Genomic DNA, 26,396 nt, shown 5'->3' with positions numbered 1-26,396 from the left:
TAGATGAGTGATTGTGACATCAAAATCAAATTGATTGGAGCATTGCAAGGGGTAAAGTATCAAATCCTTTTAAGATTCAAGACCAATGATGTTGTAACAAGACTTGCCTAAAATTGAATAAGGGGGTCAACTGAGCAAGTAACTCATCAAATTCAAGATTGTAATGGTGCATCATCGATAGTACTTGACACCCTAAAGTAATATAAAAATCAAGCGAGCGTGATCAAGGGAAAGAGTGCAAGTGAGCGTGTCAACTAAAAAATGTTTAAGGGTAGAAAACGTCTACAAAATGCATTTCAAGAAATTAAAGAATTGCAAGAGTGCAATCATGAATTGCATAATAAAATTAAAATCCCGGAGTGTAAACTACAACAAAATCAAACAATAATTAATCAAATTGTTGACATTAGCAGCGACAAAATATCTTGAAAATGAAATGGATCTGAAAGAACAATTGAGTGATGCAATCCAGATAAAATTGAGTCAAAAGCAATATCTACTTGATGATATGACTGATGAAATATGTACACCAAATATAGATGCAATATGTAACACATAAGCTCATCCAAATAGTGAATGCAATTTGTGAAACAGGTGAACTCCAATAGGTTGATGAAATTGTGACACAGTGGAGCTACTAGATACAATTGATGCAACAAGATGTACTGAAAACTAAATCCAAAAGTTTGATGCAACATGTGATACAAGTGAAATAATGGAAAAAGTTGATGTTACTTATGATACCCAAGAATTAATACAAGTGACTGATGCACAGGGTGATACAAATGACTTAATGGAATCAATGAATCAAGCACATAATATGAGTAGCAATAAAATTGTGAAGAAGAAGAATAACAAGAATATGGTCTTTCCAAGATGGTTATTAGACCTTGGGAAGAAATACCATTCAACAAAAGTCGGCACAAATTGGGATACACGAAAGACAACATTTTTCATATTCCAAATTACTCTAAACCAATTTAGTTTCTGAGTGCATGATTTCTTGATGAAGTTAAGAGTATTGATAAAAAGTACTAGCATTGTCAGAGAAATGGTCTCATGGATGTTGAAGAATCTAGGGCAATTGGATATAGTAGGATTCTTCTAGACTTGATAACAATTTGTGAAGCACTTTTACAATTTATCTTGTTAGCTTAATCTTCTTCTCTTCTTATTAATGTATGTGTGTTTACTTCATCAAACTGCTACCAAAACACAAGAAACAAGAACACAAGATGTTGGCTCTCTGCCAGGGCAAAACCTCTCTCTCTTAGAGAGGAAAACCCTTTCGTAAATTTCTCTTATTGAAGCTTCTATTGATCAATGCCAAACCCTAGACCCTTGACAAGAATATCCTCCAAGCACAAGTCAAATCCTTCCTTCTTCTTGCACTTTGTTTCCCGACACTTCGTCTCCCTTCTTTTGGCACTTCGTTCTTCTTCCGACAACTGATGATAGTCCTTGTTATGTTAGCTCTTAGAAGAGATAATTTATCTTTGATCCTTAGTGAGGTCCTTCACTAATGAGGATACCTTTCTTCTCTTGACCAACCGAGCTCCTTCTTGATGTGAGGCTGCAAACTTGATGTGATAGTATTGCAACCCTAGTTTCTCGCACGTGTGAGGGGTTTCCTCGTGTATTTGACTCTTTTCTCCTTCGCTTGAGAGAGCCTCTTCTTTGCTTGAGTAGGAGGCCTTATGGGCCTAAGTTTCTAGCCCAAACAATAAGAGATGCGCAACTGTGATGTTGCTGTTGTAGTGACTGCAGACAAACCTCCTTTCCTTGCACGTGTGACTGCAGTTCACCCTAAAAACAATGCTTAAAACTTCGATTATGTCTCTTCCTTCTTCGCTGCACTAGAGGCTCCTTATACTTGTCTTTCTTCACCCTTTACTCAGCTTCTCTTGCTCCCTGATTTCAGAGGTATGATTTCTTTTCGTTGGAGGAGTGGACATCCTTTACATATAGAGGTCTGTCCCTCCTTTACGCTGACTTGAGGCCGACTAGGAGACTGTAGGCTGACTTGACTTTTTTTCTTTGGAATTGCTTCATTTGGTGATGTCGTTGCATGGAGGACTTGTGACTTTGCTTGGAGGTATTCTTTTGACTCTTATACAAATATATACATGGTGTAACATGCCCTTAAGGGTCTTCAACATTTTCTTTTGACTCTTTGACTTACCTATAACACTTTGACATGTGCTAGACCTATTTCAATGAGCAGCAAACTCATTGATAAATATAAAAAAATAATATTTCTTTTCTTGTATAAATACAAATATCAAAATTACATTTATGAAGACCATACCTAGTTACACTTTCTTCAACACTCCCTCTTAACTAGGGAGGTATTCATAGATCATTACAAGCTGTTTGGCTATTTTTCAATCTTGAAGAATTCACATAAGAGAAACCGGATTGGCAATCCATATGTTATAGAATCATAGCAACCAACGTTGTTCATAGCAAGGCTTTGATTAACATCTCTATCTCTAATAAGATCAGAGCACAATGTTGGCGAGACCAATGACTTATAAACACCTTAGTGATTGTCTCTCAAGGTACATACCCACCCGGGTGCTCACTGAGTATGAACTTCTAGGACTATTCTTGTCTTGGGTTTCCAACTATTAAAGAATATCAGTCGTCTTGCCTATTATTGTCTTGGATGCCCTACACATCCTCAAAGAGTATCGGATGCCAGATGATTACCCAATCCTTCCATTCTTTCTTCCCAAGTGAAGACAAGAATGTTGTGTCCATCTCTTCCTCTTAATTGAGGAAGACATGCCCAAGTTTCGTCTGTCAAGGAACTTGCCCAAGCTCCTTTGTAATTAGTAACTTGTTAGAACTCCCTCTTAGCTAGGGACTTGTCCATTCATCAACAACTTCTTCTTCGTGGGTCCTTCCGCTGCTTGACCTCCTTTCTTTTGATGCCACGAAGTCTTTGTTTGAACTTCTTCTTGGTAGGGCACCGACCATCGATCACTTTCCTTCTTGACTTTTTCATGTCATTCCTTCCTTTGTGGAAAGTGGCCTTCTTGATATATGTCAGGGTCTTTCGTCATTTGGCTACTCCTTTGTCATCTGACTATGCCTCGAAATATTTATCACATAGATGCTTAGTTGTACTTGCTTGTTCCCATACTTCGATTTAGTAGCCCTTCATGACTTTATCCTGATATTGCTTCAACATCGAATAATGCTTTTGCTGGATGGCTTCTTCATCATGACATCTTTGTAGAGTCGAATCAATTATTTGTACCTTAATATCTCCAAGGCCTTTATAGGTGTCAAGGGTCCTTTGCTCTTTTTCTTTCTTTGTCAGAGTTGTCATGCCTTCTTTCGGGAGATGTCTTTAATGGATCTTGTTAGATAGTGATTCTTTGTGACCATGGTGTTCTTCACATGCTTGATCTCTTTCTTCATTTGCTTCTTTTTGGATTGATTAGTCAACCACCTTATACTCCTTATGGGAGCACTTCTTCATGTTGACCTTCATTGCATTGTAGTACATGCCTTCGAGCATGTCATTGGTGAAAGAGATCCTTTTATACTTGATCATGCTTTAGAACTATTCCCATGACCCAATAATATATATGATGACATGACTTAAACTTTGATGCATACATACCTCATCTTGATTATGCTTTGATCATCTTGGCTTCATTTGATGGTTCTTCTTGATTGGTGTAGCCTTTCTTGCTTCATCTTTTCTTGCCTGCATATCATTCTTTCTTGAATCCCATGAATGGGACTCCCAATGAAACATCTACTCTTATTTATGAACCTTCTTTTGAAGATTCTATCAGAGGATCTTGAAGACCCTTATCCTGCAAATGTTTCTTCCTTTTGATGATAGAGGCCTTCTAAGATTTTAATCATGATCAATTATTCTTTCATTGTGGATGAGGTCCTATAATAGGTATGCTCCTTCTACATGAATATCTTGAGCTATATCTACACCATGCTCCTATATTCTAGAAGATGCTACTTAACCATGCATTCTATCCTATCTCTATATGCTCCTATGCTACTCAAAACTTTGAAAGAAGACTTAAGTAAAGAGGTTGACTTAGTCATAGTAGAGATCTGGAGGATCTTCCTTCTTCTGCTTCTTGTCTTCTTCTTTCACTTCTTGAGTTATGTGAGCTTCTTCTCTTTTTCTCTTGTTGTTGTTGTCCTTCTTAAGTTTGGGACAATCCCTTTTGTAGTGTCCATATTCTTGACATCCAAAGCATTGGACTTTGGACATATCTCTATTGCTTGTTCTTTGTGGACCAAATTTGCCAATTTTTCCCTTTCTCTTGGCCATGGTAGCAAATGCTTTCTCCTTTAATCCCACATCATCCTTGGCTTTGAGTCTAGTTTCCTCTATCTTGCATAGAGACCATAGTTCACTTTGTGGGGTAGCTTCCTTCTTGGCATATATGCTTGATGTGAAGTTGGCAAGTTGCTCCAATCCTCAGGTAGAGCATTGAGTACTACAATTGTCATTTCTCTGTCAGACATGACTTCTCCTAGTTCTTGAAGTTGATCTCTCATCTCAGAGATCTTCATGAAGTAGGGAGCTATTCCTTCCTTTGATATCTTCATCTTGTACAAATCATTTCGTAGAGATATCACTTCTCCAGCCGTGCTTACCGAGAATGGCTCAATTAGTTTATCATAGATTTCTTTTGATGTTTCAAATTTGGAGACATAAGGAATGAGAGAGTCTTTGATAGGTTCTATTAGAATCCTTTGAGCTCTTGTATCATCCTTATTGTACTTGGCTAAGGCTTGAGTTTGTTCCTTAGCAGGGATAGTGGTATTCCCTTTGATGAGGTCTAGAAGTTCATTCTCTTTGAGAAGTAAATCAGTCCTCTTCTTCCATGTAAGGAAGTTAGTGGTCCCAACCAATTTGTTGCTTTCCTTGCAAAAAGACATTGATGTATGTTTAGGAGGGGACATATATACTTACTTGATAGAGTTTGAGATGTAGTGGACTTGCTTTCTTCTTGAAGACTTGATGGCTTGCCTTCTTGGATCTTGATGCTCTTCAAATTTCTTTCTTCAAATAGACTTGCTTGATGATGAGATTTGCTTGGAGAGTGATGACTTGTCTTGTAGTTCTTCTTCCCTTGAAGATGGTGTAGCTTGATGTAGGTCCCTTTTTGACTTGATCTTCTTGAAGGTGCCTTTATATGAAAGGCTTCTCTTTAGTAGTCTTCCTTGATGAATAGTAGATGGTAGACCTTCTTGTCCTTGATGTGTTTGAGACTTCTTGGCTTGATGCTTCAACCTTGTAGTTGTTCTTGAGAAGTGCTTCCTTGATGTGTCACCTTAGCTCTGATACCATGTTCAAGAATCTAAGGCAATTGGATATAGTAGGATTCTTCTAGACTTGATAACAATTTGTGAAGCACTTTTACAATTTATCTTGTCAGCTTAATCTTCTTCTCTTCTTATTAATGTATGTGTGTTTACTTCATTAAATTGCTACCAAAACACAAGAAACAAGAACACAAGATGTTGGCTCTCTCCCAGGGCAAAAGCTCTTTCTCTTAGAGAGGAAAACCCTTTCGTAAATTTCTCTTATTGAAGCTTCTATTGATCAATGCCAAACCCTAGACCCTTAACAAGAATATCCTCCAAGCACAAGTCAAATCCTTCCTTCTTCTTGCACTTCATTTCCCAACACTTCGTCTCCCTTCTTTCGGCAACTGATGATAGTCCTTGTTATGTTAGCTCTTAGAAGAGATACTTTATCTTTGATCCTTAGTGAGGTCCTTCACTAATGAGGATACCTTCCTTCTCTTGACCAACCGAGCTCCTTCTTGATGTGAGGTTGCAGACTTGATGTGACAGTATTGCAGCCCTAGTTTCTCGCACGTGTGAGAGGTTTCCTTGTGTATTTGACTCTTTTCTCCTTCGCTTGAGAGAGCCTCTTCTTCGCTTGAGTAGGAGGCCTTATAGGCCTAAGTTTCTAGCCCAAACAATGAGAGATGAGCAACTGTGATGTTGCTGCTGTAGTGACCGCAAACAACCCTCCTTTCCTCGCACGTGTGACTGCAATTCACCCTAAAAATAGTCCTTTAAACTTCGGTTATGTCTCCTCCTTCTTCGCTGCACTAGAGGCTCCTTATACTTGTCTTTCTTCACCCTTTACTCGGCTTCTCTTGCTCGCTGATTTCAGAGGTATGATTGCTTGTCGTTGGAGGAGTGGACAACCTCTATATATAGAGGTTTGTCCCTCCTTTAGGCCAACTTGAGGCCGACTAGGAGACTGTAGGCTGACTTGACTTTTCTTCTTCGGAATTGCTTCTTTTGGTGATGTCGTTGCATGGAGGACTTGTGACTTTGCTTGGAGGTATTATTTTGACTCTTATACAAATATATACATGGTGTAACATGCCCTTAAGGGTCTCAACATTTTCTTTTGACTCTTTGACTTACCTATAACACTTTGAAATTTGCTAGACCTATTTCAATTAGCAAGAAACTCATTGATAAATATAACAAAAATAATATTTCTTTTCTTGTATAAATACAAATATCAAAATTACATTTATGAAGACCAAACCCAGTTACACTTTCTGCAACAATGGAGAGTTAGTGTTTCGATTTCGATCCTTATCTTCATTGTGGGAAGACAAGTCATCTATCAGAAAGATGTCGAAAGCAAAAGAAAGTTAAGAAAACAGTGAATTACAAATGGATAAACCATTGGAAATGGAATCAAGAAGTAAAAAAGTTGCATAAGTCCTATATTCTGGTCAAGGCAGAGGTAAGGATAAAGTTGCCTGAAGAAATGAACAAAGAAAAAAGTTTTCAACTAGTAATTCCAAAGAAAGATGGTACTCTTCACACCTTAAGGGTGGGGAACACTATGATAAAAAAAACTCTCCTACACTTTTAGGGGGGAGTAAATTGATGGATTGAAGATGGTTAGTGGTAACCCATAAACCACCACATTATTCAAATCAAAGCAGTATCATAAGTGGTCATCCATAAACCACGACATATTTCAAAGGTCAACTAGAAAAACCACCACTTAAAGAGTTCAAAACTCTAGCTTGGATCCTTTCAAGAATCAACTATTGAAAGTCAAATCAGTCAAATCAATCAACATTCATTTAACAATAGAGAATTTCATCATAGCAAATGGTCTCTTCAACAATCATTTCAACAGATATGTTCAAACATAGTAGTTGATCACTTCCAGACATTTAGATGTTGGCAGGTTTTCAGACATATCTTCATCAAAACTCAATTCATCAATTTCAGATTGAAGATGACAAAATTTATTAGTGAATGTGTTGTACAATTATTTAGACTTGTGATTGGGGGGGAATGTGTGAGTGAGTCCCTAGACAATCACAAAGTCCGAAAATACAATTCTAATTCTTATCTTGATGAGGTGTCATGATGATCCATTGATGAGTTGTCAGTGTGATCTAGATCTAGAAGATCTAGAAGGTCCATTGATGTATTATAAATTCATATTTTGAGATCAATAGAAGAAAACACAAAGACTTTAGGCCTTTTCTGCCAATTTGCTTGTCTCGTCTTGCCCATGTTAATTCTTAACACAAGTCCCACATAAATACCATGTTAGGGGAGGAAATGGATGAAATGTGAATAGATTGCAAATACACATATGTTGTTGCAAAAGGTCATGTAGTTACAAAAGTGTATGCAGGATTGCATGTTCAAGTTCCATTGTGGGAGAAGATCATTTAAGTCTGTTGACCTACCATGTTTATAGGGAGAAAGATAAACTTTGTCATGTGGGTTGTGGGTTTGGTGTTGGAGCCAAAGACCATACTTTATCTGGCTTTCAGGTGTCAATCACAGTAACCCCATTGCATGGTCCACCCATCATCCCTATGCTGACCATGTTAAGGCTGGAGCTAAATAGAGAATTTTTCAGTTGTGAACTATGTGCGTTGTTGTTATGGAAACCCTGTGGCTTATTTGGCGTAGCAGGTTGCATCAATGGACAATCTTTAATCAGATCATTGGGAAAATAACAGGGAAACAAGGATTCGAAAGGTAAATCATAGTTGAATATGTACTAGCCATGGTAGATGTAAGTGAATTTCTGATGGCAACTTGTGTGAGAGATCTATTGGAACACACATAAAAGAACTAGGTATCATAAACCAAGCCTCTCAATTATTCCCCAGTAACCTATAGGTTTGATGATTTTATCTATACTTGCATGGAAATGTACTGGTGAGTGTGAAAATTATACCAATAGAGGTTATTGATGTTGTGATGCATATTCTAGTGAAAATAATTGCTCTACAATTGGACATAAGCAATGGCACCTGCAACAATCCAAGCATTAGATTTCTGCAAGCCTAGCACTCGACACTTAAATTCCTAGTAGAAAAATTGATCTACTGATTTAAATGCACAACTAGGTTCCTAACACACAAAAAAAGCAGTGGAATGTAAACAATACTAATGTCAATTGCATAAATGACACAAATTATGCTCAATTCGAGTTCTTCATTAATCTTTTGAACTTACTTGGGCTCCCTTTCGGGGAAAATGGCCCAACTGAGGAATTACATACAACATTGGATCTGATCCAACTAATCAACCCTCCTTGGCTGATTTGGATCTCCTTGCTACCCCTTCCTATGACCCAACACACTCATTGAGAAGCCTCTCTTAATCTTGTGTTGTTGTGTTGTGTCTTCTCTCTCTTGCTAGCTTTGCTTTTATAACTTTACATTGAGCTAAATCCCTAACCCTAATCTCCAAAGTGATTGACAACCAAGATTAAATCTCACCTCACTTGAGATTGATGCTTGAAATTAAAACATAATCGCTAAAGTAAATAATTTATTTTTCCCAAGTTTACTTTAGCTCAATAAGCCAACATAATAATTATGTGTTTTTCGTAAGTCTAACTTAGGTTAAGTTTCAAGTAACACCTTGCTTACTCTAGAGCAAGTGCCGAGGGAGATATTAGGTGACTTCTACATGCCTAGACCCTTGGGCCTGTGCAGAAGTACATACCCGAGCTACAAACATCAACGCTTCCTCTTAGCGAGGGAGGTACTTTTGCCACCTAAAACTAACTTTGCTCCTGCATCCATTGCTTTGGCTACTCCCTTTGAACTGGAAGCCTTTCCTACCCTCTGGTCTGAAAACATCCTCAAAATCTGATTGTCCTTGGCCTGGTCCCTAGAAGCCTCTTGCTCTTGAACATCTTGTAAGGTCATCTTGTACCAAGAGACCTTAACGGATTTGGGGGAGGCTGTCGACTGCTCCTCCCCTCCTGAACCTAAAGGATGATTCCCTCTAAGCTGCTCAACCTTCGGAGTTGCCTGCTCCTTGTTTTCTGTCACTACTTTGCTTCGTGCCTTTGCTCGAATAGGTTGGCCCTTCAACCTATACATGTCGCTCTCTCTAACTCCGAAGACATGTCCCTTATTAGAGCTAGATATTCTGGGTTTGATTAATACCTTTCCATTTCAGGAAGCAGCACAAAACCCCTTCTTCTCCATCATGGGGACTAAGAACAAACTCTTCCTAAGTTTCAACACCCACAACACGTCCTTCACTTCCATCCTACCGCTTGACTCGAGTTGGAATATCATTGTTCCAACTCCTTTAACTGCATGTTTGGCATCATCACTAAACTCCACTCGGTCAAGTTGTCAAATTTATCCCGTGTTCTTGTCATATGCCTTGTGGCTCTGTTATCTGAAAGCTAGACACTCACTAGTAATGTGCTCGAGGTAAGGTAGGAAACAATTACAAATTTCATCTCGAACTTCTTGCCAAACTCCTCCTGAGCTTTTGCCAATGCAGCTATAGCTGGTTGCGTGCCCTTTCCCCCTTTCTTCCTCTATGGACACTGTGAAGCATAGTGTTGCGTCTTATGACAAGCGAAACACTTTACCTTGGTCAAGTCCTTCTTCTTCTGCTGTGAGATTGACTCCTCACTCTTGTTGTTCGAATCTTTTCTCCTCATTACGTAACTAGCAAGAGCAAAGTTCCCATCATCTCCACTCTTTTACTGTCCTTCAAACAAGGATTTCTCCCAGAGCCTCTTTCGGGTGAAGTCATCCCACAGTCTATTCCAATCTGGTAGATTTTCTCTTGATAGAATGCCTGTTACAAAGGGATCCTAAGATTTTTGAGAAGTCACTCAAGGTTGTCCTTATAAGTTCATCATCTGGCAAGACTACCCCAACAACTCCAAGCTTATCTTGAACTTTCTAAACCCTTGTGAGGTATGATGCCACGATGTCTGATTCAATTATCTTGATGTTCATGAGCTTCTCCCTCAACACCTTTTTTTATTTATTTTGGTTGTCGCTGTGATATAAGTTCATCAGAGCAGTCCACATCTCAAAGGGACTATCCTTCTTCATTATGTGATCCTTCACACCATCCATGATGATACGTTTGGCCTTCATGTCTTTCAACTCGTGAGCTACCAGAGATGTAGCATCTGAAGGAGTTGTAATCTTAGTGGTTGCAAGCTCCCATAGGTTGTTCTCCTTGAGAACTAGCATTATCCTCTCCTTCCACGGACTGAAGTTAGAGGCCCCATCTAACCTATCCTCGTACCTTAGATCAATTGATGCCATTAGAAAATCAATGAAAAATTTATACCACATCTTGATTGGTACGGTCTCCCTCTCTCCCTTTAAGGGTTGACCTTCGCCAATCACAATGCCTTTTTGCCCTGCTGCCTTTTCTCTGGCCGCTGGTGGCATGGCTTTATTTCTCTGCTACTTCAGCTGGACTACTCAACCCTGACAAGTGTGGTTTATTGTCTGAGTTGGTTGTACATATTGCAAAAATCAAATTTTATTCTTTTTGTCTACCCCTTACACCTGGCAGCTTGTGCGCCTTGTTGGCTTGCAACTAGCTACTCTTTCTTTGCTCCTACACCAGCTGACTTTTTCTTGTTGCTGGAGCCACTCTTGGGCCTCACATTGTCCCTTGTTGCACTTATCTACATGACAGACGACCTCTACTAGTTTTTGGTTGTAGCTAGTTTGGTTGTGTTGCTTCCTTACTCGCAAGCCTTCCCCCTTCTGTGGGCTTACACTACGTTGTTGTGTTGGTCGATCCGCTAGTGGACTTTGACAACCTTTGTTGTCGGCCTACAGTTTGGCAACCTGTCCCCCTCCTGCGGTGGTATCTCCATCTGCACATCGCCGACCCTATCCGCATTTTGTCTTTTGGTAGCGGCAGCTCCTGCTCGACCACTTCGAACTATAGCCTGCTGCTAGTTGTGGTTGGGCCCTCAACCTATTGTCATTGGTTGCTTGACCTCGTGCCCCGTTCTAACCTATCATGCCACCGAACCATTGTCTTCTCCTCACGCAAACAGTCAACATGACTCTGCCACCGTCGAGCCTGTGCCACCCTCTCGACTGGCATCGTGCATTTTCTCTGGCGATTGATCTTTTCTTACAGTTGCCTTTGCCTGCTCCCATGTGTTGCTCTTATCAGCTTGGCCCCTGCGATATGTGGCCATTGTCTTGGTTGGTGGCTGTCCCTGTGCCCCGACTTGCAGTCCTTGGTGGCTTCCAGCTGCTCTGATAGCTAGGTGGCTGTTTCCTTGTCCAACCGCCTCCTTTTTTTTATTAAATAAATTCATTCCTTCAAAAAAAATTGGCCTCCCATGATTTTTTTTTGTCTTTCTCCAACTCAACCAAAAAAGATTTTCGGCTCTAAAAAAATTTCACTTCATGTATAGAGTCATTTGATTGATTTACTTCGACCCCCTAAAAAAATTTCGCTCATACAATTGCGGTCAAACTTGGCCCCGATGATCCAATACGAACTTGGCACATGTGATTTCAAAATTGGTCTTCAGAGTTTCTGCTCGGATACCATGTTAGGTTTCTGCAAACCTAGCACCCAACACTTAAATTATAGCAGAGAAATTGATCTACTGATTTAAATGCCCAACTAGGTTTCTAACACAAAAAAAAATGCAGCGGAAAGCAAAAGTACCAATCTCAATCGTATAAATGACACAGATTCTGCCCAATCTGAGTACTTCATTAAGCTTCTGAACTTACTTGGGATCCCTTTCTAGGAAAATGGCCCAACTAAGGAATTACATACAACAATAGATCTGATCCAGCTGATCAATCCTCATTGGCTGATCTAGATCTCCTTGCTGCCCCTTCCTCAAACCTAACACACTTATTGAGAAGCCTCTCTCAATCTTGTGCTGTTGTATTTTATCTTCTCCCTCTTCCTAGCTTTGCTTTTGTAACTTGAAACAGAAAAACTTATGATACGCAGAATATATAAATAAATACTTTATTAATAAATGAATAGACAGATGATGATTCTTACGATTGCGGATGCCTGGCTTATATACCGCCATGGACACCCTTTGGGGAAAGGGCATGATCTTATGATCGTGCCCTTTCATCTAATTTAACTGAAAATTAAATAATAACCTAATCTAACTAATTTTTTACATAACATTGCCTTCCTCTTGAAAGAATGCTTTGTCCTCAAAGCATAAGTAACGACAGATGTTGTTGAAGAATGATTCATTCTCCCAGAAGGCGTTTTCTTCGGGTAAGTACTTCCACTTGATCAGATATTCTAAGATGATCAAGGTCGCACACTTTAAAAGGTCTTGGATTAATCTCTCAAGTTCTGTTTTTTGGTGATGTGGATATCGGTATGACTTGATGTTGACAGGGTCTGACCCTGCCTTGACTTCTATTGTATGCTCAATTTCCCTATTAGGCAGCATCTTCATAGGTAGGTCTTCAAATACTTTTTCATGCTTCCGAATCAAATCTTGTATCTCTGGTGACTCTTCTCTGGTCATATTTGCAGATAACATTTCTAACTGGTGACATTGTACTGCATAAGCAGGTGCTCTTCTTCGACTCAGCTTCATCATTTGAGATGATGATACAACTTGATTTCGGGTGCTTGGAATCCATGTAGTTTGTACTTCTGACCTCCCCATTTGAATTTTATAAATTGTACTTGGTGGTTAGCGGCATAAGTACCTAAGGTTCGTAACCACTGGACACCTAAGACTACATCTACTCCTCCTAACGGTACCGTGAAGAATGGAGACTCTAGATTAAAGTCTTGAATCTGCAAATTGACCTTATGGCATTTCCCTACCTTTTCAATCTTCTTACCATTAGCTATCATCACTTTCATGTTTGGTAAGGGAAATGAAAAGATATTGAGTCTCTTTGCCACGGTTGTGTAGGAATTTACAGGGTAAGTTCCTCAGAAAGAATACCAAAAGGACACCGCTCACAACCAGATCACAGATCAATACACCAGTATTTTTGATGTGGTTAAAACCCTCAAAGAGGGAAACAGTCCACGACCTGTCCCAACGTGGGTACTACAGGGAATTTATTAATCAAAGAATGAAAATTTACATAAGCTTCTCTCATGCACGGATTACCCGAACAATGACCCTCCATGCGCTTTAAATAGAACTCATGGACCAATCGGGTGTCAAGCCACGGATCAAGTGTCGGTAATACCGAGGAGAGAATGAATCGTCGGATCACTACATATCGTGACCGTCGGATTGTAAGTTACAAAATGTACAACGGTAAAGAAACACACTTTACCTAACTCTATACCTAACTCTATACTAGACCAAGTTGAACTTAACTATTTCCTATGTGTCGGAATATCCTAACAGGTTGCATCTAAAAAATTGTGTGTGCTTCCAGAGTCGATGAGAACCACTACGTTGTTCTTCTTTATGTGTCCTTTTAACTTTAAAGTCTGAGGTTGTGATATACCTGTCATAGCTGATAATGACACTTGCAGAATACTTCCGTCATCTAATTCTGGTGAGAATTCTGGGGCGTCTTCTATGTCTTCTATGTCATAATCTTCACTGTTTGAGTCATTGGTTGCTTCACAATTATATAGGTTCTTTGGTTCTTTTCCTTTAGCACATCTATGTTTGGGGTCCCACTTCTCACCACAGCGTTTACATTTACCCTCTTTTATCCTTTGCATTTCCACATTAGATTTTTCATCGTCACGACGATGTGGTGGAACATGTCTTGTATTATTTGAGTCCACATACTGGGGTATCCTTCGTCTTGCATAAGCTTTTTCCGCTGTTGACCAAAATATTGGTTTGGATTTCTTTTCAGCTGTTTTTGCTTTTCGCCTTGCTTCTTCTATAGATGTAATATCATGCATCTCAAGTTCTGCTTGTAAATGGGTTTTGAGTCCCGAGATGTATGACTGAATTAGACGAGATTCTGATAACCCAGGTACTCGTGTTACTAAGGTCTCCCATTCTTGAGTGTATTCATCGACACTTCCTTTTTGTCGTAGTTTGATGAGTTTTGAAAAGAACTCTTCTTCCTTTACACCTTGGAATCTTTTGAAGAATGCATCTTTAAATTTCCTCCAGCTAATGACATGTGTTGTCTTTTTCCACCACATATACCAGTTATATGCTTCTCCCTCCATTTTCATGGATGCATGTCTGAGCTTTTCGTCATCGTCAGTGATGTCATATATCTCAAAGTATTCTTCTGCTTTATTTATCCATGCAACATTGTTTTTTTCATTTCCATCGAATTTAGGCATCTCGACTTTTGCCTGTCGCTGCTATGTTGCTACTGGTTGAGCGAAAAAAGGGTGTTGATTGGTAAAGTTATCCCAGAGTTGTTTGTTTGTAAAGGCTGTGTTACTCGCTTCTTGGTGGGGTGTCGCTGATTTTTTTGGGGATTCAACTTTGTCATGAGAGTCTGTGGACTTAGTTGAATCTGACGAGATGTGTTCTTGATTCTCTTCACCTTCTTTTAGTAGTTGTTCGGGTGTACAATTCGACCTTTTACACAGACTTTTCAGCATTGATAAGACTTCTCTGAAGTTTACTCCTGTTTGGACATGTTGACTTTCCATCTTTATCTCTATTCGATTTGTCGTATCTTCAAGATTTTTGATTTTGTCCGCTTGCTCCCCAAGCTTGCTCTCGACTTCATTTAATCTTTTACTGACCTCGTCGTGGTTGTTATTTATCTTTTGCTCTGCATCCAACAACCTTTTTTGAAAATCCGCCATTGTCATTGTCGACATTGAGCGGGTTTGAGGAGGCGTGTATTTATTTGCTAGCTAAAATATTTTTCCTTCCTTTTTTTTTTTATTAGCTAAAATAATTTTTATACATATAAATTTTTAATTAATTAAATAAATTTAATTAATTAAATTAATATATATATATATATAACTTTTAATTAATTAAAATAAATTTAATTAATTAAATTAACTTTTTTATATATATAATTTTTAATTAATTAAAATAAATTTAATTAATTAAATTATTTATATTGTGTATAATATATAATATAACTATATATATATTATAAATATATATAACCACGGTTCACTAACTATATGTATATAAAATTATATATAATATATAATTTTTAATATAATATAGTTATATATATTATATAATATATAATTTTTAATATAATTTAATTATATATATTATGCATATATATAATAAAACTCCTATCGACTTTAACTTGGAGCGACACGACGGTTTGAAACAGACGTGGGCAGTAATTGAAACAGACGTGGGCAGTAATAAAGAAACAGAGCGATGATGAATAGCGGACAGTGGCGGCTGTAACAATTTCGGAAGGCGGAAGCGAGTGGCAGACTACTTGCAGCGACCGGATAGCAGTGGACGGGAATATAACCGCACAGAATAATACGGCAGATAAAAAAAAGGGACGCCGGAACTTCAACGTTATCACCTCAAACAAAATACAGGGCTTTCTGAACCGTATCCCCTTATTGATTGATGGTTATACTATTAATAATTAAATTTCGTTAATACAAACCCTGACGTGTCACTAATCGTTGCACCGTATTGATGGTATCAGTTATTACGTCGTCGCCTGGTCACAGCGTATCGGTCCTTCTTAGCGTGCGATCTTCGGTGTGCAGTAAAGATTCCGGTGGGATGGTTTCGAAAACGGTGCAGTCACAGTTTCATGTAGTGGAAGGACTGAGGCACGTCGGGTAATGGTTGTGCAGCGCCGGGCAGCGGCAGTGGCGGAACGGTAATGACTATGTGGGATTTGCGAAACAAGCAGAGCGGAGGTCTGGGTTCGGCTGACGGCCAACAGGGTTATGGTAACAGCGAGAGATGAGGTCGATGATTGTTGGCGTCAATGAGAATCTGTGTTTTGAAGGCAGAGAATCGACCTGCTCTGATACCAGATGAAACAGAAAAACTAATGATACGCAGAATATATAAATAAATACTTTATTAATAAATGAATAGACAGATGATGATTCTTACAATTGCGGATGCCTGGCTTATATACCGCCATGGACACCCTTTGGGGAAAGGGCATGATCTTATGATCGTGCCCTTTCATCTAATTTAACTGAAAATTAAATAATAACCTAATCTAACTAATTTTTTACATAACATAACTTTACATTGAGCTAAATCCCTAACCCTAATATCCAAAGTGATTGACGGTCGAGATTAGATCTTGTTTCACTTGAGATCAAGGGCTGAGATTAAAACATAATCACTAAAGTAAATAATTTACTTTTCCTAAGTTTACTTTAGCTCAATAAGCCAACATAATATTTATGTTTTTTTCTTAATTCTAACTTAAGCTAAGTTATAAGAATACTTTGCTCACAGTAGAGTAAGTGTCTAGGGAGATCTTGGGGGATTTTTGCACGTCTAGACACTTAGGCCTGTGCAGAAGTACCTGCCCGGGCTACAAACATCAACACCAGGTGCCATTATGTAGATACAACTAAACTAACAATTTAAAATATGAAACATAGAGTATAGCTAATTAACTGCTTGCAACGAATTTTAGTGTGCAGCAAATTAACATTCAACTTGACTTTTCACATCCCTTAACGCAGTTATTGTCATATGCATTGATCTTCCAGATTCAAAACTTTCAATATCTCAGTTTTCAACTGTGTGATCAGCCTTTTGGTCCTCGTAAGATTGTATAAAAAATTAGTTACAAATGCCACAACTCAATTATATCTGTATTTATGTTGGGCAAGTACGTGGAAAGACTAAATTTACAAGATCATGACTCTAAGTCTAGATATCAAACCATCTCTTCACATAACTGCTTCACTCTTAGAATTTAGGTGTAGTTCTACCTTGGTTACATTCTTGATGACCTTACTTCGAGTCGAACATGCAACATTTACAAGTGAGCTTCTGTTTGACCCAAACAATCTAATGACCTAAAGGCATTCCAGGTTATATGGCAACCTAAATGGGGAATGTTCACTGGATTACCACATGTGCATGAATTTAATTAAAAGATTTGGGGTTTTTTCATTTTTGTTCATTTATCTTCCAACTCAATGGTATTAACTGAAAATTGAAATACTCATGGAAGAATAAGCACATTACCAACTGCACATAATCCATGGTACCTGATTCGCCATGATTGAGAAGCCAAAGGTGCTGGTGCTGGTGCTGGCCTCATATCAGTGATCTGATAAATGTATTCAAACCAGAAATCTGATAATCTGGTAAATGTCCAAACATACGCGATTGTTGGGCCAGTTGATAAAGGATAGAATTTGGTCTTGAAATCGGAAAGGTATACCAGACTTGTCAAATGATTTAGCATACAAGTTATGTTTGTACACTGGATAACTATGTCTGTGAATAGTGCATTTCTACAAATTCTGTTCTTACACTAGATAATTATGGTCTAATGTCCATTTACAGTGTCCTAGTGTGGATACTTTGTTGGTAAAATCATGTTTTGTAGAGTGGATGTGAAAGGGATCTGAAACCGTTTGGGTGCAGTTCAAGGTGCAGAGTATGCATTTAGGGCACATGATTGGTTTTACAATTCTTAGTCCTCCTCAGCTTAGTGAGTTCTTAAAGCAGCTCACAGGAAATTACAACAGAGAAACTTAACACCTTATTGCTAAGAACTATAATCACTTCTGTAACAACAATTGCTTGAAATTGACTCGGAACTCCATACCAGGTTGGTTGTAACTACATTTACTTGAAACTGATTTGGAAGTTGGAACTCCATTCCAGGTTGGGTGAACCGATTGGCAAAAATTGCTCCAATGTTTTCATTGCTATGAATGGTTCACCTCTATGTTGAGAAGTGAACTGTTCATCCCTAAATACTAACTACTAGTTTATCATCCAGTACTTTTTTTTCTTCCGTATATCAGTATACATGTCTTAATCATTTATTTATTCATTTATTCTGCAGGTATGCCATCTGTAATGCAGATCTTGTTATATGGAAAAGCGTAGTTTCAGAGAGAGTTTGATTGCTTGAGATTCAGTGAACGAGGAAACCAAGTGTGTGACCCTTCCACAACAGTTTTAATACATCGTTATTACTTATGTCAGATTGATCATACGTGAAATTGATGGGAAAGAAAATTCTGGATGTATTTGCCCAATTGGAGGGCAATCTTATTTTTTGGCCCAGGTCTCTCTAAATTTAGCTGGGAGAGCTGCTTGTCATCTGTAACCAAGCCTAGTTCCTCTTTTTGAGCTACTCATTCAAAAGCAGTGACGTTGTGGCCATTCATCTTCTATCAAAATGTTGCAGCTTTGCTCACCCATGAGCAATGCCGTTCAAGAAATGTTCCAGTGCACGTTTTTCTATGTAATGTTGAATTGTGATGTGATTATAGGAATACTGTAAATTGCCTTCTTCATTACTCATGTAGTTTTTGTTGTATTGTTTATGATTGCTATGCTGTAGTTGCTAGTATTGCATTGTTAAAAAGAATGGATGGAAATAATTATTTATCAGGAGATGAAGTAGCTGCGAATATACATTCAGTCAGAATTTTTGTTCTCTTCACCATACTTTTCTCCTCCGGATCATATACACTTGAATGTTATCATGGGCATCCATCGTAACTTAATGTTAAAATATTTCCATCAACATGCTGCTATTTAAGCGAAGAATTTTTTTTAAACCGTGGTGAATCGGTAACTTGCTCGAGTAATCTGGGCAAGGCTGAGGATCAAACCTTCCAGCTGCCACTATAACAGGAAGAATATATCCAGCAGCCTGCAAGCCGAATATACCAGGAATATATGACTTAGTAAGAACCGAGACGCCCCGTATTGACTACGAATAGAGTGATTCCTTGGGACTGCCTATTCCTCTAGTCTCATCACAACAGGCATAACTTGTCATTTCGGGGAATCGAACTTGGGTGGAGAGGGAGTTAACATCCTGTCTTAACCCATCGGGCTACCCTTACTTCGACAAAGATGATTGATCATAGTATTTACATCATAAAATGGGCTGGTACAATGGTGAATGATTATGAACCTTCTCTAATAATTTTGTAAATACACCAACAAAAATCTCACACCCGTAATCCATATGACTTTATGTCAACCGATGTATTGATATTTTCATGCGAAGTGTATGAGAGGACAATATCTTGTTGAGAAATCTAGGGCAGAATATAGTTTGATTTTCCTTAACTTGATTTCTCTTATACGACAGTTCTTGTGATTATATTAGTTTTCAATTATCAAGATAGATGCCAATCAAGAAGATCACAAAGTCAACATGAGAACACAAGATGGAGGCACTTAGCCAGGGTAAAACCCCTATGAAGGGGAAAACCCAGTGAAACTCTTCCACTAGTAGATTCAATTCAAACTGAGACTGCCAGGAACATTGACCAAAACATAGGACTTCTTCCAACCACCAAGTCAGCTCTTCAATGAATGTCAAACTTTTCTCTTTCTGGTTTTCGGCCCTCAACTACAGGTTTGCAACTTTTTCGATCCTTCAACAAATTATAATTTTCGTCCTTCTTTACACGTGAGAGATAGAATAGGGTATCCTTCATCTTTTCTGAGTTTTTCTTCTTTTCTAGGGATGCCGTACTCCTTTTCTGTCTTCTTCAACTTCAGATCAAAATCTTTATGATCATCCTTCAATAGGCCAAGTTACATTGCAATTTATAGTGGTTGTGACATCCTTTACGAAGCTGACTTGATGAAAGGTAGGCCGACTTGAAGGAGATGGAGCTAACTTGGTAGAGGAGACTATTTTGACACCAATTTTTTCTTCTTTGATATAAGGATCCCATGAAGGGTATTATGACTTTGAATTTGACTTAATACAAAAATCCTAGAGTACACAATGGATGCTTTGACCTATTGACCAATGACCCAAGCATGAAACCTATGTTTTAATAAGTCAATTTTCTTTTACAATAATTTTTTTTTTTTTTTTTTATGAGAAATACAATTATGAAGACTGACACTAGTTACATTTTTCAACATCTCTCTCGTCACTTTCACCGATTAGTGAATGGATTCTAATGACCCAAGGTATTCAAGAAGTCGATAATAGGCTTGCCCATGCAATAGATTATGCCCTTTGCATGGATTCTACATTATCAACAAAATATAGCTCTAAAGTCCTAGCAAACTTTTTCACTATTTGGTTAGAACAAACTTGGGTTCTCACTTGTTGTGTTCTGATAAAATTAAACAACAGGGATATCGTGAACTATTTCTTCAATAGGATCAAATAAAAACATTTTATGATAATCATGACAATGCATCCGAGAATGGATATGAATCTCCATCATCCATATTCATAAAAATGGATATGAATCTCCATTATCCATATTCATAAAATTTGGCTTTCAGCTTGGCCTTTAGCCTAGATAAGTAAAATTCTTGCCAGAATTCACTGTGATTCGCAGAGCTGGGGTAAACTTATGTTCCAAAAAGGGCATTTTGTAGCCAGGGGATTAACTCCAATCGGTGTTGGATAGTAATTTCGAACCTCTGTAAAATTCGTAACTTCTTCCGATATATACCACTCGCTCTCTTGTAGTGTCCTCACAAGAGGTTCCATTGCTGCAGCATTGACCAAGCAAAATGGTGATACTTGTCACTTTTTGCATGATTTTTGTTGGAATGTTGACTCAATTGACAAACTTGAGAATTTGGCTACCCAATTCGACTTCTTCCATAACAAGGGATGTATATGGATAATAAATGTCATCAAATTCGAGAGGGCGAAGAGGGTTTTGTAAATTGGATGCTTCCATAATAACAAAATCTAAGGCCTGGAAAACCCTCTTATTGGAAATTCCAGGTAACTGTTGAGGAGCATTCTATCCACCATCATTAAAGGCCCATGTTCGAACCACGGTGAGACCCATTTCTGCACCCCTCATAAGATCTTTTTGTTTTGTTTAATTCCATGCACTGTCCTACAACTCCTTGCCATCCTCCACAAAGTGAAATGCATTCCGTCCCACAAGGCTCATTCTCGGCTATGGGAATGGAAGAATATGAACATCCTTAAAATATGAGGGTCTCCAATTTGCTAGTTGACCTTTGGCCATAAAAAAAATATAAGTAAATAGATTTAAAAAAAAAGAAGAAGAAAAAGTAAAAAATAAAAAATAAAAGAATATAAAAAAATCAAATTAAAAATAAATAAATTAAAATTACCTGGTAGAAGCCCGTGGTTTTAGAAACAACCCATAGTAATTGCCCATGGTATTTTAAAAGTAAAAGAAAACGAAAGGAATACAAAATCTCTTTACATGAAAAGTAAGTTTTACTTTTTACTTAAAAAGTTTGGTGAACATCGTGACCTTGTCATATGAAAAGACGTGACCTTTATATTTATTAAGTGTGGTGACATCATAAAAGTTTATATTAAGTGTGGTGACATCATAAAAATGTATAATAAAAAAAAATAAAAAAAATTAATATACAAAGTCCAAATTCAAAAGTCGGGAAGTGCCACATTCAAGTCAAAAGAGGTGAGGTATATAGTATATATATTAATTTAATATAAATTTTATATATACTTAAAAGGATTATTAAATCAATAAAAAAAAATGGAATTTCTAAGTAATGAACAAAAACAATTCCAAAGAGAGGTAAAACAAGAAATCACAATACTTAAGCGACAATACGCTGAATTTGTGGATATGCATTACAAAGAAATAATGGAAAATGACGAAGAAAATTCTCGTCTCAAGGACCACGTCGAAAGATTATTTGCGCAAGTGAAGAAGACTAAGGTCACAAAGAAAGAACTCAAGAAGCACTTATCAGAACAAGAAGAGGAAATTTTGCGTTTAAAAAACCTTAATAAAAATTTATGAGAACAAATCAAAGATCTAAAAGATGAAAATCTTAAAATTCAAAACACTGAAAATAAGGTTGATAAATCAGAAATCAAAGAACTTTTATGACTGAAAAACCGTAATCAAATTCTACTCACTCAAATTAAGAAGCTTAAGGATGATAAGAAAGCATTAAAAGATAAGTTGGAACAATTCACTCAAGGAGGAGCATTGGAATCTCCAGTGGTAGTAGTCCAAGTTGAAAATAAGGGAACGAATATCGATCTAGTGAATATGACAACTCAAGAAGACAAGTCAATTGAAGAAACAACACACTTAGATGTTGCAGTTCAGATAATGGACATCTCAAGTGAATGTTCCATAACCAATTCAACAACATCTTCGCTAGAAGAAAATCTAAAAACTCCATATCGACATCTGAATCACGAGAGTAGACCAATCAATCATGCTACGTATCGGTACCATTCAAACTAGAAACAACAAATTGATGTTCCAAATAATAGTGATGTAACCTCAATCCAGTCTTATGCTAACAAGTCGTTACAAAATTCCAGTGATCAGAATATTATACAGAAGATTAATCTGGGATGGTCTGATCCCTTCTCAGTGCGACAATTTTGTTTGTCACTAAGAAGATCATATCAACTTGTATTGATAAGGATGACTATTCCGAAACAGAAAGACTTTCGAAGCTGAAAAATAAATCAAGCCTTTTTCATCGACAAGCTTTGAGGACAAAGATTTTTGAGGAAGGAGGCAATGTAATGAATAAAATATATAAATAATATAAATATAATGTATATGATAATAATCATAAATAATAATTAGTTAAGTAGTAATTATGTTGAAGAGGCATGTCTAAATGAGACATGACTCTTTATGAAGAGACACTTGCCTGATATGTAAGCAAGCCTCTCGTTCTTATTTGTAAATCATTCATTCACATTCTTATTCTTATTCACACATTTAATATATAATATTTGTATTCTCATGGATATCATTATATTCCAAGTTTTCTGGAGTAATTAATTTTTAGAAAGAACTTTGTTCCCTTCATTCTTTTTAGGTATCTTATGAGCCGCACCATAGCAATTGCTTCAATGGAAGTTGCTCCTGTTTCACTCAACATTATCTCATAAGGTACCGAACTTTTTATTTTGAACTTGCTCATGATCAAGCGTTTTTGGTTTTTCTCAATTTGTTTCCATTTTGAGATGGGAGTGCTGCTAGCCCACAATTCACACCCATATAGCATCATTGGACAAACTAGGAGTCCAAAAAACACTTTAATCATTTTATAATCCCATAAATCTACCTCTCTACATCTGTTTTGAAGAGCATATAATGCTTTCCACCCTCCTAAAATTCTCTTCTTTCTGCAGTCTTCCCAATTGAGTTTGTTGTTGAAATCAATCCCAAATTACTTGTACTCCTTTACTTCCTCAAGAATGTTGTCTTCAAAGAAGAAAGTATGCTGGCTCTACTTCCTTTTATTAGAAAAAATCATTATTTTGGTCTTGCAGTATTGACTTGCATCCCCACCGCGCTACAAAAATGCTCAAGGGCATATAAGTGCATTTGCAAATCCATGGGCCGATTTAGAAATCAATACAATATCATCAGCATATAAAAGAAGCTTTATCACAAACTCCCCCAACCGAACACCATCTCCACCTTGCAGATTTAGCCACTCTTCCAATTTATCAATATATAGACCAAAAAGAGTGGGGGATAGAGAGCAACCTTGCTTGACTCCAATGTCACTTCTAAAGCTTTCTGAAATACTTGCTGAGGTTCTAATTCTGACTTTCACTTCTTCATAAAGTATATGGACAGCGGCTCTATAATGCACAGGAATTTCAAGTTCTTCCATTCTATGACACAACTTATCCCTAGGGACTGTGTCAAATGCTTTCTTGAAGTCAACAAAGTAGCAAAATACTTCTTCTTTGTCCTCCCAAACCTTTTCAACAATGTGTCTCAACGTGATGCCATGATCCACTGTAGAATGTTTCGGCCTAAAACCCGCTTGTCCTCTTGCCTACTTTTCTTTTACTTCTGCCCACTTGCTAATTCTGTCTTCTACCATGCTGCCGAAAAGCTTTGCAAACAAATGATTGATCATAATTGTTCTATAGTTGGATGGATTATTAATGTCTCCACTTTTAAAAAGAGGTATTGCTAGGTTAGTTGTCCAATCTCTTGGGAATCCTTGCTGAATGATGTTGTTGAATATTTTCATGATGTGCGGTGCAAGAGCATTCATTCCCCATTTTAGATACTCTGCTTGAAGTCCAACCAAGTCCTTTGCCTTTCCTGTTTTCAGCTTCTTAATTCCATTCTCCATCTCCTGTAATGTGAAGAGCTTTGAATTTGTGTTGATCCTATGGGGGGACTCCGCCTCAGATTCTTTCTCATAGAGTTGCCTTGCATAATCAAACCGATGATTGGCTGTAATATTATTTTCAATTTGCTTCTTCCTTGGTTACGGTTCCTGCCAGAAAAGCTTTGGATTATTCTTGCTTAAATATATTAACTCTTCTCTCCTTGTTTGGATGAACTCATCTTTTTTCCTTTTTAGTATCTGCTTATATAACTTCACATTCATCTTCTCTTTTCCTACCTTTTTCAAGGTTCTCCTTTCCATTTTGCATTCCTCATCAAACCAAACATTTACAGGAAAGCAATGTGATTCTGATTTCCTATTTTTGGCTCTTTTGCACTTCTCAAGTGCACTTTGGATTATATTTGTTAATTCATGGCCGCTGAAGCGTTTGAAACCAGTTTTCTCTTTCTGAATTAATCTCTCTAACATTGTCTTGAAGATAGTACCATTTTCTTGTGTTAGAAGAATTTTTGTCCCTTGATAGTGATTGTCGAGAGCATTGGGTTTTCCTCTTACGCTGCCTTTCTTCTAACCATGATATGAACAGTCTGAGGTTGGAGAATAAAAAATAATTCAACAATTTGCATGGCCATGAAATTCATCATGATTAATTTTCTTCACATGATTAATTTTCTTTTCTTCACATGATGCCGCGATTTAACCTATTCAATTTCATCTTATGAATTTACCATAGGAAAGAAAAAACAGTAGCATATATTTTAATTTGTACATTAAAGCAAACTTAATGGAGATGCACAACTTACAACAATTTCGGGTTGTTAAGGTATGCACTCTTTACTTATGCACTTGCGTCCAAAAATACATTATTCTTTGATGTCCACTTGTTAAGTTATTATTAGTTGCAGGGTTTATTTTTTAAATGATTGAAGAATTGACAAGTATAACTTCCAGGGGTATCACCATAATTTATAGATGTTGATCACTATGTTGTTTATTTTTTAGATACATAACACTTCATTCTCACATTGATTGTCAATTGAGCTGCCCCAAAGGGCTATTAATTTTCGGGACTTTTTAGCCTCTATGTAAAGCTACTTTCAAAATACTCAAAAACACTTGTTAGGTACGATTTGTTTTAATAGATTAAACTTATTAAAATTAAAGTATAAGGAAAGTGGTTTCTAAAATGTATAGACATATTTATATATCTTTACTCTTATACATCAATCTTTACTCCTATACATGGATGATATTATGTTAATTTTAATAATATTAAAATTAAAACCTTACAATTCTATAATTTGATAATATATAAAATAATTATTATATAATTATATATCATCATAATTTATTATATCCTCTTTTTAAACCATAATGAGAATTTTAATATTAATTGAAAGTTTACATGTGGAGTGCAATTACATGAATATGCATCAAGGTAGTGGAAAAACTAGAGGGCAAACTTAAACATAAAAATTCTTTCGATCTCCTCAAATCTCCAAAATGCCATCCTATGACTACATAAAAATTAATATATCAAGAAGTAAATACTTTCCAAAATACAACCAAAATTTTACATATTTTCATAGACATACTACTTGGTCATTTGAGGAGCAAAATTTGTGGGTGTGTTATATTCTTTGCATGACTATCATCATGCATTGTATGGTGTGTTATATTCTTTGCATGACTATCATCATGCATTGTATGGTGTGTTGGGTGCAATAGGGGCCCCCGAAAAAAAATTGGCTGTTTTTTGTGGTTTTTGGCATATAGTTTTTGCTAAAAGCAGTTTTGTGGTGCATGGTGGTTTTTTTCATGGTTTTGTAGTTTTGGCTTAGGAACTACAATTGTATTATAATCCAAAGCAAATGGATTGGCGGTTCATGGTTGTCGGGAGATATATATTGTATTG

At 37.2% G+C, this 26,396-nt stretch overlaps 1 protein-coding gene across 1 annotated transcript in view; it reads left to right on the top strand.

Annotated features, from left to right (window-relative positions):
* LOC149152513 (uncharacterized) overlaps positions 1-18,729 on the top strand; it is a 98,609-nt gene extending 79,880 nt beyond the window's left edge. The window contains exon 2 of the mRNA XM_089439886.1: positions 18,243-18,729. Coding sequence (XP_089296012.1) covers positions 18,243-18,286 — 44 coding nt within the window. The 3' untranslated portion in view covers positions 18,287-18,729. The remainder of the gene's footprint in view (positions 1-18,242) is intronic.
* Positions 18,730-26,396: the final 7,667 nt, after the last annotated feature.

Source organism: Pinus tabuliformis, chromosome 9 (genome assembly GCF_031772625.1).
Source record: "Pinus tabuliformis cultivar Carrire ecotype Pingquan chromosome 9, CPIR1, whole genome shotgun sequence".
NCBI classification, from domain to species: domain Eukaryota; kingdom Viridiplantae; phylum Streptophyta; class Pinopsida; order Pinales; family Pinaceae; genus Pinus; species Pinus tabuliformis.
This window is presented reverse-complemented; position numbering and strand designations above follow the sequence as displayed.